This window comes from Trachurus trachurus (genome assembly GCF_905171665.1).
Source record: "Trachurus trachurus genome assembly, chromosome: 3".
Taxonomy (NCBI): Eukaryota; Metazoa; Chordata; class Actinopteri; order Carangiformes; family Carangidae; genus Trachurus; species Trachurus trachurus.
The window spans coordinates 13,125,978-13,146,008 of NC_139893.1; the positions used below are offsets into that span (position 1 = coordinate 13,125,978).

A 20,031-nucleotide genomic window follows, 5' to 3' on the forward strand; every position below is an offset into this window, starting at 1 on the left:
AGTGCACGTGCACACAAGCATACACACACACACACACACAGACACACACCTATAAAAACAAGCTTTGTACTAGTTCTCCTGCTGTGCGGTTCACGCCACTGACTACCTTTTAACAATCAACCTTAAAAGAGCCACTCTGCTATTGTTGATGCACACGTAATGAAAAACTAAAATTTGTTATAAAAATAAACATTGGACCAATAAATCTGACTCCTCCAGAGGGAAAAATAAAGAAGCGTCACTGGCGCCAGAAAAGATTGGCCTGCTCTGCGCTGAAAGAGACAGAGGAGGTGAAGAATGATGAGGGGTAGGAGGAGGAGGAGGAAGGAGAAGATTTAAAATTAAGAATGAGAATAAAGGAGGGGGAAACTAAGAAAGGAACAGAAAGATCAAGAATGGGACTGGAAAGCTTTGTCAGCTTGGGTGAAGGTTCTGCAACCGCCAATTGTTCTGGGGATTCAGGAATAAAATCACAGTTAAACTCAGTCCAAACAATGTCCAGGTATAAAACTGTTGAGAGAAAAAGAAACCTTCTCGTGTTTCTGGTATAGTGAAGCGTCTGGATGCCTGTAACTGGGCAGAATCCAGGTGCCACAGTGGAGGAAAAGTGATTGAAGGGATGTCACAAGCAAAGTGCACAGTAATTTAACTTCTAATAAACACAGGGACACACACAAACAAACTCACACTCAAGATCACTAGTTTAGTTAGCTCTGTTCTGAATGAAAATAATGTTGCTATTTTGTGCACATACTCACTGTGCTAAGCTTATGCAAGCACACACACACACGCACACTCACGCACACAGCCTCCCTCTTTCTCTGAGGGAAAGTTGACGTCATCCACGGCCTCACACGAAAATCAGCCCATCAAAGACAGACCCTCTCCTAATGGTGCCTGCAGTCCTCAAATATTTACCTCAGGGCTGGGCCACGCGATACCACACACAGGAGCTCTGCTCTCATCCACACACACACCAGGTTATACACATGATTAGTCTGTTCTTAATGAATGATGCAGGAAGTGCAGGATTAATTCAGTTTTTTGGGGGGGTTTTTTTTACTTCATTTTCATTTATTGATTTTTTTTTAACCAAAGAAACTATGTGGGAATTTGATGTCTGGCTGGTGTTCTAGGTTGGTGGTGAGACAAAACATCAATACTGCAATATATTATGTTACATGTTAAGACATACAGCTGATCAACTGTGCCCCAGTGTGGCCTGTGGTTTTATTTGGGCAGAGGTGTTTCCTGTCTTTCCTGCAGACATCTGGCATGTGGCTGTTGCCTCCGTTTAATGCTGCTGTAAACTGCACTGTACATTTCTGTTTTCTTTAAACCTATACAGAATGTGATGGGGTTTTTTTTTTTTAAACTTATAGAGGAACATGCACCGTTATCTGCACCACTGTTATCATAGTGTGATATCATGAGGACCCTCTGATTCCCAGGCCAACACCATGTGCCCATGAGAGAGTGTTTGTCCATTTGTCTGTGTTTGTTGAACATAAGGTTGGACAGAAGACCATCATCCATCAACGGACTAGAAAAAGGTTTCTGCTCCAGAGGTTAGACCTTCCTGTTTTAATGCTCGCAGACAGGGAACATTTGGCTAGGTGTAATTTGAGATGACCTCGTCACAGCGAGCTACAGGTTACAAGGTCAGCAGGCCTTATCGTTCAGCGACAGGCCCTGTTTCTGCTCCATGCTGACCCCCACTATGCTCATACGCACACATACACACACATACACACACACACACACACACACACACACCCATGCGCACACATACTCAAACACAAATGAGTCTGTGTTCCCACAGTCGCAGCAGGTCCACGGGTTGATGTATAGCAGCTTGTAAAGCAGAGCTGTCAGTCACCTTAACAGCCTATCACAGAGATCCAACAGGACCACAGCCGTGCAGGCAGACTCAGGCCACTGACCGCCTCAGCAACACTCCATAAAAGCAGCTCAGACTCCATACACACCGACTCAGCCAAGTACAGGAAAACAAAAAGAGAAAGACGGCTTTGATCGACACACGCTGACAGATACTCGCACTCAAGATGCTCCGGCATTCACGGTGCTCCTCTCATGTGTGTGCAAAACAAACATGAAAGCTTAGCTAACCCTGCCTTTGTCACACAATCACAAGCTTACGCACAATACTGAACAACTCTGACACCTGTGGGTCTGCGTAGTGTGGGAACCCATCCAAAGCCTGCTATCAATCCAACACTGAGGACACATGTTCCATATTGAGTGGAAGTCAAACAGCGTCGGATCGCTGCTCGGCCAGCGTCAGTCTGTCTGGGGCTCTGGTTTGTAGAAATTGCTGTGCTTACTGCCCTCCTTGGGCAATCCAACAGGTGGATAAAAAAAACAGAAAAAAACATCTGGCCCCATCCAAACACACATTATTATCATATACACAGAACAGTGAGGACATGGGTTATAATATCTTATGAATGTCATTCCCCTTAAGGATCCACAGTCCACACAGAACCACATGTTTTTGCGTATCCAGTTGCGTTCCCTGTGGACTGCAATTGAGACTCATTGGATGTGAGATCAAAGATGACACAATTTTATTCTTGTTCAAAAAAACATGTATGGTAAACCACTGCTAGGATTGCTGATGAATCTCACAGATCAAGTAATGGGCTTATAAAAGGATAAAATATCTGACTGGAATTACTATTACAGTTCAGATGTTTTCATAGCTACATGCAAGGAGGATTTAACACAGGTAATACCTTAAACACACCTACATTGGTTCCAGTTGGTTTCAGTTGTGCTAATTTGTTCGATATTACAGCAAATGTAATATCGAACAAATTAGCACAAAACACCTTCATGAAATAGACTGTTGATCCCTTTGCACAGGATGGGTGCCTGGTGTGATGACTGTGTTTAGTCTGTATTTAGTCCTCTTTATGTGCTTTATGACACTATTATGGGAGCACCTGCAATTTACATAGAATTAAAGGTGCAAATGAAAGTTGTGAAACCGAGAGATCATTAAGTTAGCAGGCTAATTATCTTTGGATACAGCCATAATTCTACATTATATTAAAAGAAAGTGGCATGCTTTACATATTTTAACCAGAACCATAGTAGCTACCAATGAAAACACATGAGGTCATGTGCATTGCATTTTATTTTGCAGCCTGCATTTAATTTATATTCTATAACTAAAGACTTGCACATGGTGGGGATTGTATGAGCTGGTGCTTTCATATGCTAGTGTTTTACTAGTTTAAGCCAACAAAATAATAAATAAGTAAATTAAAGACTTCAGGACATTTTATTCCTTGCAGTGCGGAGGTGGCTTAGACCTTCATGCTGTGAAATTAAATTTGGAAGCAGTTTAACTGAAAAGCTGATGGAATCAATAAAATATGAAAAATCCATGTAGTTGAAATATTTTAGAAACCCTCTTTGATTCCTGGTGAAAGTGCTGTGACATCAGTGAAGGATGCTAGGATGAAATAACTCTGATAATTCTAACATCCACTCTGTCTTTAATATGCATATGAAGGCAATGAGTGGAGCACACTCCAGGCTATAATTCAGGCAGATTCTGGCACATTTGTGTCAACTGAGGGTAACCTTGACAGATTAATATTCATTAGTGGGTGGCTAAGCTAACTGACCTACGACCCACTCACTTCCTCTCCTCCCAGGGTATCACGGGGCAAAGCTGCAGGCAGATATGAAGCCTAATAAAGAATTCTCTCCTCCTTATCTCGCTCTTGTTTTAGTTCTTTCTGTTTGGTATGCACCTTGTTTGCATTTGAAGACCCACCCCCCCCAAAAAAAGTGTGAAGTGTGTATAGAAAGGTGTCATACCAAACGGTCTCCACTAATATCACAGGAACAGTAAGTGTTGATTGTGGTTGCATTTCAAATAAATGAACTGAGCTCCTGTTACTATAGGAACCTCCACAAAAGAAGCATGTGTTAGATGTTTTGTCTCTCTAAAGTTGTAGATGCTTGTCATTTTAACAAACTGTAGACAGTAGGAGATGTTTGATAACTCACTATTGAATTCAAACTGATTATAATGAGCCAGTAGACATTCATTTGTTTTAATCAGTTGTTCCCAGCTATTCTACATATCCATCACCAGCCCCCGATCAGTCCCACATACTAAAGTATCACAAGCGGGTTACACTGAAACTGACTACTTTCCAGTTTTTTTGTTTTTGTAACTTGAAGACACCATAGCATACCAACATCTTAAAATTACTAGTTTACAGCCTGCTATTAGTGATGCATCCTAACATCTTTACCAGCTCCTGGTGATTGTTTTAGGGTAAAAACCAAAGCTGGAATCTCAACACTTTGACCTTCTCTGGCTGAGGGGATTCTGCTCTGATTTAAACAATAGTGGATCTTCCGGTATTTGGAAATACAAAAAACTACAGAGACTATTGTATCATCATGACCAACAAGTCTTGGATGAAAGCTGATAATAGTTATGTATCCATGTGATATCTCCAGGAGCTCAGACATATCACTCATATCCTTAACAAACTCCTTCAGGCTTACACAACTCAGATAACATTGAGCTGTGTATCTCTGACCTCGAGGCACAACAGTAAGAATGACTTATGCTGCTTTAGAGGAAATAAAGATCTGTGCCAAAGCACAATGGTCCTGACAACCTCTACAATTAGTCAAACATACATACACACAAGAGGATGTTTCCTCCTTCCAGAGTTTATGTATGGATTATGCGACTGCACAGCTGAGATCCATAATATTGACCTTCTTTCTTCTCCCTCAGATAATACTGAGAGTATTACTGACTAAGAAGTCAGGGTGAGAAAGAAACGAGAAACTACAGCAGCAACAGTGATTGAATACACACCTGTTAGTTAATAGAGCTGCTGGATGTAAGCATGGCTGAACTGGAGGATGGGAGTATCTTAATAAATAGGTCCACAGAGAAGAGTAACAAGATATTAAAACATGAAATGAAAAAGGTTTCTTAAATGAGAAACACAGAAAATAAGAAAGGAAAAAGGGAGGATATTCTACATACATATGTATGTGCACACATAAGCACGATTCTGATGTGAAACTAATGCAGCTGATGCAGTATAAATCACTGTATGGGTGTTTTTTTTTAGGAATATCTGAGAATTACTCAGATACGTAAAGGTTGATACAAACATTATGATTTCACATTTCTCAGAACAGTGCATTAAAACAATACAGAGGAGACTACTGACTATTAATACAGGGCAACATCTAACATTCTTTGTTTTGTTTTTTTGAGGTTGATGAAGTGCAAAGAAAATTGATGATTTAAAGTTTCCAGCAGTAAATCAAACTTCTGTACCAGATTATATATAGTTCCAAAAAAAACTTCCCAGCCTCGATACTCACTGGCAACACAGTGTCTGTCTGTCTGTCTGTCTGTCTGCCTGTCTGTCTGTCTGTCTGTCTGCCTGCCTGCTTTGATGTCTGCTGCCCCATTTAAATGTGGACAGTAACTTTTCTGTAGCTGAACTCTACGTCTACAGGAAGACATGGAGAGGAGGAAAAGACATGAAATGGAGCACGGAGAGATAAGGCAGACAAAGCAAGACTGATGAGTGGAGAAGGAGGTCAAGAGTTATCACCTGAGTGACCTGAAATGATGTGACAGGACTTGTCATCACCTTCGCAAACAGGGACCCGGAGCTTAAATTGAAGCGAGCGAGGGAAAGGTAAATCACCCACATCAAAACCCAACTGGACTCTACGTCTCTGTGAGTGTTAATGCAGCAGAAATCCCTCTCTTTTCCAGAATGAGAGGCAGCAAAGCGTTTGGTCATATGGTTATGTTCAGAAGACCCCCACCACAATGGACGGTCTTTAATGCCCCCTCCTGAGGTGTGAGATCATGTCTGCATCAAGGATGTTGCCAACAGAACAGAGAAGCATGCACAACCTCTGTGTGTGTGTGTGTGTGTGTGTGTGTGTGTGTGTGTGTGTGTGTGTGTGTGTGTGTGTGTGTGTGTGTGTGTGTGTGTGTGTGTGTGTGTGTATGTGCGCATGTGTGTGTGTGTGTGTGTGTGTAGCAGATGGGAGGAAAGAGAGAAATTAGAGAGGGGTAAAAGGAGAGTAGCGACAGAAAGTCTGCAAGAGCATGTGAGCATGTGTGTGTGTATGTGTGTGTGTTGGACTGAGGGGACTGTGAGGGGTTAGGGGAAGGCATAAGGGAGAAGAGAGGGGGAGTAGTGTGGTTAGGCATCCAGAGTCAGTGAACATTTTTCTGGCAGGCCCTTTCTATGCTCCTGGCTGCTTGCCCGGCTCTGAAGCAAACTTAAACAAACTCCTGTTGCAGCCATCTGCTGAGCCCGCGGGATAAATCACAGCACTGCTCCGCTCTGTGCTGCTCAGCCGCACCACTATCAGGTTACTGTGTTAGCGGACTCACACACGCACACACACACACACACACACACACACACACACACATTCACTCCTAGGCATGTAAGCACACATTACAGACTCCCTGTCATCCACACACACACACACATACACACCGAGCTACGCGTCAGCCTGGAGCCACGGCCTGCCATGGGGCTCACACCACCAGGAGAGGCCAGCAACATGTGGCCCCGCTAATACCACAGGGAGAGATGAAGAGGAGGGGGGGAGAGGAGAGGGGAAAAGAGGGGAGAAAAGGAAAAAACAGGGAGAGAGGATGGGGAGGGGAGGGAGGGTAGGGGGGGTAAAGAGGAGGACTGAGGTGATGGGGGGACAGGGGAGAGAAGGAGAGAGATGGACAGAAGACTGAGCTAGGAGAAGAAAAGGAAAGAGGGGAGAGAGGAGAAGACCTCTGACACCTACCTCGAGCCAAGTGCTATTTTTACAGCCCCCCGTAGAAGAGAAGAACATAAAAACATCTAGAACCTCTCGGCCTCTGTGGGCTTTAATAACAACTTAAGAATTTTATATTCCGGAAGGAAGCAGTGGATTTTAACTTATTCTTCTCTTCATGATCCACAGAAAAAGGTCCTCTAACATGAAACTTTGTTGTCATTTTTAATACTATACGTTATGGATCTGGTAAAGACATATCCTGTCTTTAAACTTGCCAACAAACCTTGATATTACACTGTGTTACTCTACAGTGCAATTTTACCCTAAGGAGTTTGGAGATCATTTGCAAGAGGTTAAATCTCCTCTGGTGGCTCACCACTTTCACCGTCGACTGGTCCACATCGTACACACAACATCTGGTCATGTGGGAAATGCCACTGACCAAGCTGGAAAAGTCATGTGTTAGCATACTGCTATAGCCTCGTAGCCTCGGATTAGGGTCGACATGCTTTCAATAAGTCACAGTCATAACCAGCAGTGGTAAACGGCCACATGAAATCAATATTAATAACATTTCAACCGTGCAAAAAGCATACTTGAAAGGGATAACAGGCAAAAAGTAACAAATAAATAATGACAGGCCTTCGGGAAGTATCTGTGGTATCTATCTGTGACACAGATGGAGAAACTGTAACAATTTATTTCTGACTCATAGGACGGTCATGTCAATGTGGGAGACTCTCACCCATGGAAACTATTCACAAAGTCCCAGCATGACTGACTCTGTCTGTGCATTTGTGTGCGGTGTGCTCATGCATGTGTATTTACGTTTATGTTTATGTGCGTGTCCACTCGCAGTTTGGCCAGCAAGAACATCTCTATTGAAGTCGACGTGACCTGGCTGACGTTTAGGTAACCTTTCTTTGCATGCATGGCACTCTGGATTCACAGCCCCACCACAGCAACTGGTACACAACACAAACTAAAGCTTAACCATGGGGCAAATGTTAACCTTTTACACACATAGAGACAACTGTGTCCAAACAGGAATTACCTAATACTTCTCGTATAAAGTATATGTCAGCAACGAGCACATGTCATAAACTCCGCCATTGTCTTCATGACCTTAAGGTCTGCTTATAGCACACAATTTGGAGACCACATAACACTACATGTGTCAGCACTACTGTATAGTCTGAACTGCATTCTTCCAGAGGTATCACAGTCTCTAGCTTCATGGGAGGCTCTGTCCAAAACTCCCCCTCTGTGTCTGTCTTCCCCAGCTGTCCCGGAGCTGGCAGGACAAGCTGAGTACGCAAGAGACCAGGTGGCTGGATGGCATATGTGGGGGTGAGAGTGGAGGGTGTCGGGAGCCGGGACTTGGGAGGAGACAGTGACACCAAGGATGGAATGTCTTCTTCGGCCAAAATAAGCTCGGAGAAGATCACCACTAATGCTAATCATTATCTCTCCTCTGGTTGGCTGACGGGAAGACGGTGAAGCTATCTAGTGACTGGCTGGTTGTGTGTGTTTGCGGAGCGTAGGAGGGTGTGTAGTATATTTAGTTCACTACAGGGGGCTATTTTGGCTCCATCTGACATCCCCACTCCCCAGTTGTCCTGACAGCAAGGTGAGAGTCTTCCCTCTCCTCACCCCATTAGAAGTATCAGCAGAACACAAGGTGAACAAGAGGGGGATGCATGTGCAAAGTGAAACAAAGTGGGAGATAAGGAGAAAGAGCCAAAGAACGAGGGATCACGTTCGTACAGATCCTCAGAAATACTTGGGAGGTATAGAAAAGCAAGACTAATGAGTAGCATTTAATAGCAATGAATAATATCCAGTCAACTGAGAACATAAGTTACATGTTAAATCTCTGGCAAGGAAATGGGTCTGCTATTAGCTACTGTGCTGCCACACACTCCAGCTGTGTCCAGGTGCAGAACCACACACACACACACACGCACACACATGCGCGCACACACACAGCTGTGGCACAATCCAGCTGCATTTGCCAGCACAAGAGCAAACACCTGCCAGTGCTCCCAACCACCTGGCAGACACACATGTGCACAAACATACACACTCACACACGCTTGCAGCTGTTCTGTATGTAAATGACAATCAAGGCTGCACTCTCTCTATGTGTGTGTGTGCAAGTGCATGTCTGTGAATGTGCGCATTTTATATGTGACTGCGGGTGAGTGTGTGTTATGGCCAAAGAGCAGCTGGCAGAGAAGGCTGAGCTATAGTTACATTATACTCTGTCCTCTATAATTACCACAGTCAGTCCAGGTTTACTACTGTAAAACCCAGACTCCAGGGCAGTGCAGCACAACAGCATCACCACTCTTCCACATTGGCATCTTGCCACACCATGCCAGGCCCCAGGATAACAACACAGCAAAATTTGCAACAAAGCAGATGTACGGTATTAGAAATGTCCATACAAACCTCAGGTATGTGGACTGGCCTAAAGATATCTAGTCTTTACCAAAAAGTGCATTGCTTGTTTTTTTAAAATGGTTTTATCTGCCACAGTTGCCATAAAGTTTCTGCTATTTACTGCAGTGTCCATAATAATTTGCTGGTAATTTGGTTGTTCTAATGTGCATCATGATGACATTTTGTTTAACATCCCCATCCCTATCCCTATCCCTATCAAACTTATAGTGGACCTTTATTTAAATAAGCTTCATGCATTTGTCTCTTATGAGCAGTCTCTCCAAGATCCATAAACAGACCTATATGTTTAAAATCACAGATGGTCTCATGTAGGTTAATGTGAAACATTATCTTAATGCCATTAAGATTAGATATAGTTGAGGTGAGTTTTGACACATTACTTTTTTCTGCTTATGATAAATGGTAAATCTGATTGCATGTAACACACACGTATCTGATCCATAATAATGGTTATTGTCTTTGGTTGTTTCTTAATGTTACGTGCAGGAACAAGTAAAAAATGAGGGAGGGAAAATAAAAGATAGAAGAGAGAAGACAAAGGCTAAACTGTCATGGCGCAGAGAAGAAGAAGCAGTGGAGGTCCCATCTCCAGTAGACTCCAGGACTCTGACGATAGGACACATCACACAGACACACACACAAACACACACTGACACTGCACTCTGATTCAAATGACTCAGTTCTCACAGGAGCACAGCTTAATAGTTCACACACAGTTTACTGGCTGATTGCATACACATATTCTGATGCCAGATTGGCACCGGCGAAAACATTTTGAAGCAGTTCACAGCATGGTCCAGAGTTTCATTTGGTTACAGCGACATTGCCCACTCTGTTACATTTTTCACACCATCCAGTCAACTAGATTTGGACAGTATGATTTTATAGAGGAAAGTCTACTGGGCACAATTAAGGGTATTGATTATGAAGGCTATCTATGTCGATAATTGAACCTTCCCCAAACAATTTAGTATTTAAAGACACAGGACATGCCCTACACACAACACAAACTTGTAATCTATGTGGGTTGCATGTACATATAATACTGAAGGTCACAAAGCTTAACAGGTGCGTCAAAATCCTACACAGAATCGTTCCCTCTAATATGACATATCACCTTTGCTGACCCCTGAGTGCTGAGCCCATATCAATATCCCCTCTCCCTCTCTTTGGCTCTGCAGGGTTAAAAGGTCACTACGTCTCCATCGCTCAGCAACAAACTAGCTTGGAAGTCTGCGCTCACATGAGCCCCCAAACCCAGGCTTCTTTCCCAGCGTCCCTGCCTCCCCCAGCGACTTCAAAGACTTTCAAAGATACATACTTAAGGAAACAAAAACACAACCTAAAAGCAGCAGTGTGATGCTGATATACTGTCACATATTAGTGAGCTACCACATCGTCATTCACGCTTTGCACTCACTGACATCCCTCCCTGTACCAACACAGGATGTGAGGAAACTTCTGACACTGCTTGTTTCAATCACTCTCTCCTTCCATCTCTGGCACTCCACTGCTTCCTCTTGTCAATCGCCTGCCAGGGAATTTTGACATTAAAGTGGCAGTTATGATCCTGTTTGGCGTTTGTTGATCCAGATGGACTGCCAACCTACAGTAAGTCAATTACCAGGAGATAACCTGTGCCTTTTGGGATAATACTTAACCAAATATAGGCAGGGATGACAAATTAGCAGTATAGGAACCTCTAACCTTTAATATTTGTGTAAACTCCTGAAGGTTCCCCATTGCATTGTAACTTACATAACAAACTCTCACCTGACAGTGTTCTCAGTCTCTGCCAGACCCCTGCTCTTTGACAGTCACTGCTCGCATTTCCTCTGAGAGCAAAATACATAAAAATGGAATCGGCGTGACTTAATGACAAAATCATATGATAAGATGAATAGGTATCTAAGTAAGGTCTCATGTCAATCTCCTAATAATCATACAACTTATTAAAAATGTTGTTTTCTTGAACTGTAAATGTCTGAAATGGCAGCACTCACAAAATAATCTTGAAACATTTATTAAACACACAGCCGTGCCTGACGGACTCGTTTCAGCCCTTGGCTTTCTTCAGCGTGAGACTGCTGAATGGGTGTGACCCATAATGATACTGTTGTTAAGAACAGCCAACTGCACTTTCAAAAATGTACACATAAAGTACATAAGTGTGACAACAGTTCAGACGTTTCTTCCCTTTCTTCTGTGGCTGGTAGTGGGTTCTTTAGTTGCAGTACTGAACCACAGGGCTCGGGCAATTGGACCAAACCAAGTCCTTGTGGGGGGGACTTACAACATTTCATAATGTTGCTTAAGACAGTTTATGTAATAGTGGTTTAAATCACACATTAATTACGTCTTGCCCCATGTCCACATGTCATGTACTGTAACCTACTAACAGAATTGGAAAAGGACCAACCACAGAGCCTCCCTGCCAGTCTGAGCCAGTTGTCAACTGTGGCACTGCCCTGCAACCGAAAAGACCATCAAAAGTCATTTCTCACACAGATCTCTCTGGGTGTAGAATCATCCCTATTTGAAGACTTAGGCAACAAATTTACACACTTGGTGAATGTTTTTCATTATACATTAATGAATCTGCGCCATCTTGATTAAGGTCCAGTTCTTATAGGCTACTTCACCAAAGACCTCAATATGGAACCACCATTGCTGTCAGTTTGTCAGTGGCCAACACCTTGCTGTAAAAACGATTGATTTCTAAAATTATTTCTAAGTGAGGCTGTTTTTATGTCATTACATGAGTGTGAAATCTGCAGGACTGGCAGGTACACAGAAACTGAAACTGTTATGCAGAAGACAGTACGACGCAGTGGCAGAGAGTGACAGTGGAATGAATGGAAGCTATCATGGAGGCCTATATCGAGTTCTCTTAATACACCCATTACAAATATGCATAGTGAACATGCATGGGCACCGAGTGAACTCTATGTATGTACTGTATGCAAGCACTGAAATGAAGCCACTACATCAAAAGGATTCTCCTTTTTCAAACAAGCTCAAACACCATCTCCGACATTACAAAGAGTACGAGGGTCAGGACCTGTGGTGTCAAACACCAGCCACGACAGACAACATGCAGCAGGTTCGAGGTAAAGCAGAGAACCAAGGGACAGCCCCGGGGTGTTGTGGTGTCCCTCAAACTATCAGGGCAAGGCTTGTATTAAGTCTTTGCATGGCCGAGATATGAAAGGAGAAAACAAAGCATGAAACATTGGAACACCTCCATCACATTTACTCCACACAGGATCTGATCACTCCATTCAGATATGGGCGAAAGTGAGCGCCGATGGATGCTAGCGTGAAGAGGGTGATTAAAGCTTTGAGTGTTAAATCAAAACCCACCTCCAGCAGCTTTGAAATTAAGCCCCTCAGATACCACAGGATTCCCCGTGAAACGCGAGGCTGTCTGTCAGGCTCCACCGCTGGGAGAACAGAGAAGCACAGCTGCAGGAACTTTACAGGATACACGCAATTTTGACTGAAAGCACACACACACACATACAAACAGGCACGCACAAGGACAGCTCACACCATATGTTATGACCACACCACCCCACATGTCTCAAATTATCACACTCTTAATAGAATCCCCTTTCTGGGTAAAAAAAAAAAAAAAAAAAGCTCTCTCCTGTAATATTTCCCTCTATGATGAATTGATGAGAATGGGACTTTTTTCTGTTTTCCTCTGGCTGCAATTTAAATCCCATTAACCCCCTCACCTTCTCTCAGCCTACCACCCATCTTTTCTCTCCTTTTTCTTCTTCCAGTAATTCACTCAGGATAATTTTTGTCGTCTCCCTTACAACTTCCCATCCACATTTGATGTGTAATTTTGCCCTTGCTCCCTCTTTCACTACGTTATAAATCTTCCTTGGCGACACTGTCAGGATGCCGGCATGTTTTTCCTGTGACAGCAAATACCTCCTTTCCAGGATATGGGCCGTGCACAGAAAACACAGTCTTTCTATCTTTTAAACGACCACACAATATGCACACATGCACAATTACAGTAACGCCACAGCGAATACGCACAGCACCCGTCTCTGCTCACCCGTCTCTGCTCTTCTAACAGGTCAACAATAATCATCCACTCAAAACAGTCACTCAGCAGACCACCATACAAAGATAAACATCCATGTGTGGATACAGACACACACACATACACCATTATGCACACATCTGTATACACATGAGTGTGTATGATTAAGAGAGGCTTACTTTGTTTGTGTGCTCTGTATCTACGCGCAATTATGTCGTATTTATCTTTGTAAAGCTTGACTAATGATTGATTTATTTGCTGTTTCAGTCCTTATACAAGCAGAGGAAGCATTGGGAGACTGTGGGATTAACTTTAAACTTCAACCACAAACCTTACAATCACAGTGTTATGCAGCGCTGGCATCTAATCGGTGTAAGAAACACATAACTGATATTAGTGTTTCCTTGGGGATTAAACATCTCAGTATTCGTCATCTCCTCGTCATGTTTTTTTTCCTGCTTTGTACAAGTGTCACTTTTTTTAAATTAACATTTTAAAATTGACATATGTGATATCAACATTGCTCTTCCATCCTGTGCACAGAGATTTTCTGTCTTCTTCTTGGCAGTGAAGATAAGCTGGTGACGTTCAGCTCAGATATTGCTTCCAAAAATGTATCTTTAAAAAATCACATACAGTTGCTATAAATATTATAATTAATTTAGGAAGAGGTTTGAAAAAAAGTGTAACCTTGTTTCCTCAGATGTTACTTTGCTTGATCTTTAACTAATCCAGTGCAGAACCACAGAGGATACAGGTTAATTGAAATTAATTCATTCCTCCACACAGCCGTGCCTTACTGTACCTATACTCAAATATGTATTTTATCTTCAAATGCAGACTACTCCGCAGAGTATTCATTAATTGCATAGTCTTCCCTACAAGTATTGGCTCACATTTTTTCACCTGAAGATGTACATGCCCATACTTTCACAGGGAAGAGTTCTTAGTGGCTGTTATCATTACTGTACTGCGGCCGTGAAAGGAATAAGAGATCCCCTCCTTACATGATTCCAATAAGACTCCTACTTCATTGTAGCTGAAGCTAATATGGGTCTTCAATAGGGGATAATGGAGGGAAAGAGAATATGTGCTGAAAAGATGAGAACTTTGGAAGTCATCCTGATACATGATGCAGCTGGAGTTGAGGCAAACTACTTCCACGTCTTCAAGTGCATCTGAGTGTATTATCCTGCTGCCACCTCATCAAGCAGCCACATGACTAAAACTGTATCAAAACAACAAATCTACATGCCTGCAATAGTTTGAATGAATCGACAACAGATCAGCAGACATCTGTTTTACCAAGAGAGTGCAAGTGAAGGATCTGCTGACCGTCTGCTCCTCCCCAGACGCTGACTGCTGGTCTATACTTAAACACCTGTCAAAGGTCATGTCCAACATACTAATTAAACACACGGCAGCAGAACAGAGAACACGATAACCACACATGTTTGTGTGTGTGTGTGTGTGTGTGTGTGTGTGTGTGTGTGTGTGTGTGTGTGTGTGTGTGTGTGTGTGTGTGTGTGTGTGTGTGTGTGTGTGTGTGTGTTACATTTAACAGCTACTAGAGTGTCCTGTGGCAGATCTGATTTCTTGTGCCAATTCCCACTGCACCATGCAGGGAAAAACGGATAGCACAGCATCATCCATGGTTTTCACTCTTCAGAATGAACATTCATGTATCATATTATTTACACAACAGCAAGGAAATTGAGTACAAACAGAGCACTCATCCTAGCTGCAATTCCAGATTCATGTGTGATGTGTCTTGGCTTTTTAAATAAAAAGGTCCAGTGTGTAAAATGAGGGGAAAACAGTGACATCTAGCATTATCATTCTATAATAATCTATGAACGTGAACCTCTTGAAACATGCTCTCTGGTTGGCTGGATTTTCCATTTCGTACAAACATGGCGTTGCAAGATGGCGACACTCTCTAAGCAAGACCCTTGCTATATGCATATATAAAAGAAGAATTATAAAGCTATGAAAACCAAACAGATTTTATTTTATAGTGATCATACACTTATACAAATATATTCATTGGTAGTATTCAGATTTTGCCAATAAACCTTGACAAATATTACACACCGGACCTTTAATTATGTCACTGGATTATAGACATGCACCTGGAACTGTATGCTGCTGTGCAACATGGAAATCTAGAATAGAATAGAATAGAATAGAATAGAATAGAATAGAATAGAATAGAATAGAATAGAATAGAATAGAATAAAATAGAATAGAATAGTCTATGTGGGAATGTGTACATCTTTGTACAGCCTCCTCCACCAGACACACAAAGCACTAAGGGGAACCAGATGGGCACAGCCCCAAACCCCAGCGATGACAGATCTTCTCAAGTGTATAGCACGACACTAGAGGACAAAGCACCTGTTCCCCCACAACTCTTTCACAACTCCCCTTCCCCACAGAAACACACACTGGCACTTTCTCAGCTGTGAGGTCACTGCCTCACTGAAGCCAAAACTGGCCATGCCACCTGCAACACTCCCAGTCCAAAACGATCACCCGAAACCCTGTCTGCACCGACACCCCTCTCTCTCTCTCTCTCTCTCTCTCTCTCTCTCTCTCTCTCTCTCTCTCACCCACCCTATAAAGCTGGTCCCATAATTATACTCTATATCAGGAGTAGCCCCTCACATATGACAGCGATGAGCTCATCCGAGACTCGCCTCAGACAAATAATAAAGACTTAAATTTGGCGATCAGTCACAACAACAGCGTTATTCCAAACACTTCTGTATGGGACAGAGAATTAGGTGGACAGCTTCAGACAGCTGGTGTGAGTGTGCAACATATTGAGATTGCCGAGTGTGAATGGCATCCACAGATGTTCTTCACGTGTCCTGCATGCTCGGACAGTCAGTGTCTGTTTGCATGAGAGCGCCGTTCAGATCTGCTCACAAAGCCAGCAGGCTGTCTAAAAGCTCCTCAGCCCATCATTAACACATCGGCATCCTTATTTGCCCTGCACTCATCTTCCATACAGCCTCCCCACTACAAGCTTGCACCCTCTGCTATTGATCATGCGGAAAAGCAGAGTTCTGCTATCAACTTCACTGCAGGAGATAAATTTTATGTCTGTGTTGTTCAGAGAGGACTTGCGGGAGGCGGGAGGGGGGGCGGGGGGGTCTCTAGGGGACAGAGGAAAGCAAGAAACAGGCAAGAAAGTGAACAATGAGAGGACGAACTCTCCTCAGAGGGAAACGTGCATATGTTCCCTGTTCCCTGAGCCAGCCCATGTGGACCACCTATGCAAGCATCTTCACTCATCGAAATCACTTATCACAACATTAACACTGTATTTTGTTATGAATATGGATAGAGATCGTTACAATAATAAAACACATGACACAGTTGTTGTTGCAGTGTGCAAAGTCTCGAGAGCCAAACACACATCACTCCCAAATTAGCCAAATATGGGAAGAATTGGAGCCACAATGTCTTTGCATGACGAGTGTGGGGATGGAGGGGGAGGCAGATTGTCCCCTTTGCCTCTTGCCTTCAGGGATGTCAGTGACTCATGACATCAACAAGGATCAGTTATCAATGAAAACTTATTACAAATGCATAAATCGATGTTTTAATGACACTAACTACATTTTTATTCACTAAATATATCTACAACAATCAGTTACTGAATGTTCAACCAACTAAAAATGTATGTGAGGCTACCTTGACCATTTAAACATGATGAAGGTCACAGCACTTTCACTTCCTTAGCAGCAGCACTCCGTGCTCCACACTTGTGCAGAGGTAACCTAATTTCATATTAGATGCGAGGAACTTTAGACCAGTCCTAATGAAATTTGATTTTTACACATTCCCTTAAGTTGTTTTTTTGCTTTCACAGTGAAATCAAACATACGCTCATGGTTTTGAGTAGCATGACAGTATTAGAGAAGCTATAATTGGATCCTGTCATCGCCTCGCTGATAGACATTTGTGCTTTTGCCCTATATGTAAATAAAACTGATTTCGACAAACAATATGTCCAGAAGTGGTGAGGTTTTCCTGAATATTTCAAAAGAGGACTTGGCCAGTGCAATCTTCATTACAATACTGAAATGATTGCTCAGTATAAAGATATTTAAATTGAACACTTTTTAAACCAAATTCCTGTGGGATGTTTTTGGAGCCCTGGTGTTGATGCAGCTGAAGCTTTTAGAGGAAGTTTGGTCTATACACCAGGTTGGTATTTCGTTTTGCATCTGTGTTACAATTTATACGGTAGACATACTAACTTCCTTGGAAATACTCCTCAAGATCCTCAACATGCTCAAAGCAAAACAAACTGTTCGGCACTGGCTGAGGCACACTCAGTCATGCTTGCTCAAATAAACACACTCACACACACACATGCACATAGCAAACACAGGGCTGGCCTTGGCCTTCAGATCCCCATAGTTTTCCTCTGGTGTTTATAGAAGTGAGTTTTGATGAAAATGTTTGTCTCATCATTGTTCATCCAAGCTGCGTATGCTTCCACCCCCTGAATATGTAAAACTCTTCCCTTGCCACGTGACTCAGAGGTCGTATTAGGGCAAACACAGTCTGCTCAGCCCTGAGGACCTGAAGTACTAGAATGACAGATGACTGTCATTTTCACAAGATTCAAGAAGTCACTCGGTCAAGATGAAAAGCACTAGAAATAAAGAAGAATACGGTTGTGTAATGTAAGGCAGTTTTTTTTTGTCTTACCTTATGTCTGGACTGAGGTGAGGCTGATTCTGGTTCTTTAGTCTCCCCATCCGATGCTCCATGTCGCAGCCGATCCCTGTCCTGCTGCATTCTCTGTCCCACCTGCACCATGGCTTTACATTCCACACATGAGCCGATCACCAGCTTCCTCCCATCGTCCACCAGGAGTGTGCGTGTGCTGCGAGGGGCGTACAGGAACACAGGTAACCTGGCCACCGTAACAGCACAAAGCCTACCTTGCCTGCGCTGCTCCTGCCTGCAGAAGAAACAAACAAAAGCCTCACAGCTGTACTGTCGGGCCCAGGGGGAGCTGGGAGGCTGCGGGTTGGCACTGGGTAGACTAGAGGTAGAAGGGGTGGAGGGACCCCCCAGGCTCCTGCTCTCGTGCAGGGCCCACTGGGCGTGCAGGTCATGATAGCAGAGGTTACAAGCTGACACCAGGCCTGTAGCATCAACTGGTTTGGCACGGGGAGCAGGAGGATGGACAGTGAGAAAAGGGAAGAAAGGCTCCCTCTCCCCGCAACGTCCAGGTGGGTTTACATGCAGCTGGTACTCTCCACCCGCACACAGCTCAGCTCCACACAGGTAACACACCGCCATGGAGCCGCCGGGGCGAGAGGTCACACCGGTCTGGGAATGGGATGGTCCGGACCCCTCGATGGCCATGGCAGCATGGTACCTGACCAGGAAGGAGCTGACAGAGGTGATGAGCTCTTCGCTGAGACTGAGTCGATATGCGCTCCAGATGTCCTCCAGGATTAAATGGCAGTGTTGGCAGCAGTGTATACGGCCATTACTCACCCCCTGGGCGTTAGGTGGGCAAGGCAACATGTTGATAAAGGGAAAATACATCACACCGCGGGATTTGCCAACACCAGCCTGTGCATATGCTACTCTCATATCTCCTCCACACTCCTGACCGCAGAGGAAACAAGCCTCCTGGGCAGTCTTGGGTTCAGGTGCGCACTCCATCTGCGCTGGGGGTTTTCCCTCCTGGGGAGTAAGCTGGGGAGGACGGACAGCACTGGTGGTCTGGTTGAGGGGGACAACATAGAGGCGCTGGAGGACAGGTACATCGGCAAGCTGGAAACTCTGCCACTGCTGCATGAGGGAGTTGTGGCAGCTGCCACAAACCAGGGTTGTACCTGCCAGACTGATAGGCACCGCACCGCGGGGAGGGGAGTGAAGCCACAGGAAGGGAAAGAAGGGCTCGCCCTGGGCCCTCTCTTGTTTCTGAACACTGACTTTAAACCGCCCATCGTGTCTCAGCCCAGTGCCACAGATATAGCACACACACTCCTCTGGCCTACCATCCGTAGCGCCGTGCGTCTGGGCATTCTTTCTTGCTGAAAGGTCTCTGGCAGGTCTGAACTGAGTTGTTGGGCCTGGTTTGCTGTCATACATGTCCCTGTCATCATCACTGGTAATGTTAATCTCATCTTCATCAGAGTTGTCAGAGTCATTCTCCCTGGGAACGGCTCTGCTACATTTAGTGGTGACAGCAGAGTTGTGTGTGTGATCCTCGCCTGCTCCTCGGTACAGCAGCGATGGATGTCTGGACGGCGCACAGCTGCTGTCGGCAGCACGCTGGATCTGACGCGGCTCCGCGTGTCTGACATTCCCGTCCTCCAGCCATCGCCTGTTGCGCATAATGACCCCGTTGTCTTGCACAGGTGTGTCAGAGAGAGGACTGTCATAGCATCGCTGGGGGAATCTCTCTTGGGGCTTTGCCAGAGATTCTGATGATTGACAGACATTATTCATAAATTTAGCACCGCGCCTCGCCGGCAGAACACTCTCTGCTTTTGGCGATCTCAGCGCCCCATAAACACCCACCGGGTAGCGGACCGCCCGCTGTGAATCTGGGCTGTTTTTAACACTGATGACATTGTTTTTCCTGCCACTGTCTCTCGGCGATTTGCCAGATGCTCTCAGGCACTTGTCTTTGCCCATAC

General features: G+C 44.1%; 1 protein-coding gene across 1 annotated transcript in view; it reads right to left on the bottom strand.

The window, feature by feature from the left end:
• The window catches only part of gse1b (Gse1 coiled-coil protein b), a 165,534-nt gene extending 147,340 nt beyond the window's left edge, over positions 1-18,194 (bottom strand). The window contains exon 1 of the mRNA XM_083969359.1: positions 18,077-18,194. Coding sequence (XP_083825485.1) covers positions 18,077-18,187 — 111 coding nt within the window. The 5' untranslated portion in view covers positions 18,188-18,194. The remainder of the gene's footprint in view (positions 1-18,076) is intronic.
• Between the last annotated feature and the right edge of the window lie 1,837 nt (positions 18,195-20,031).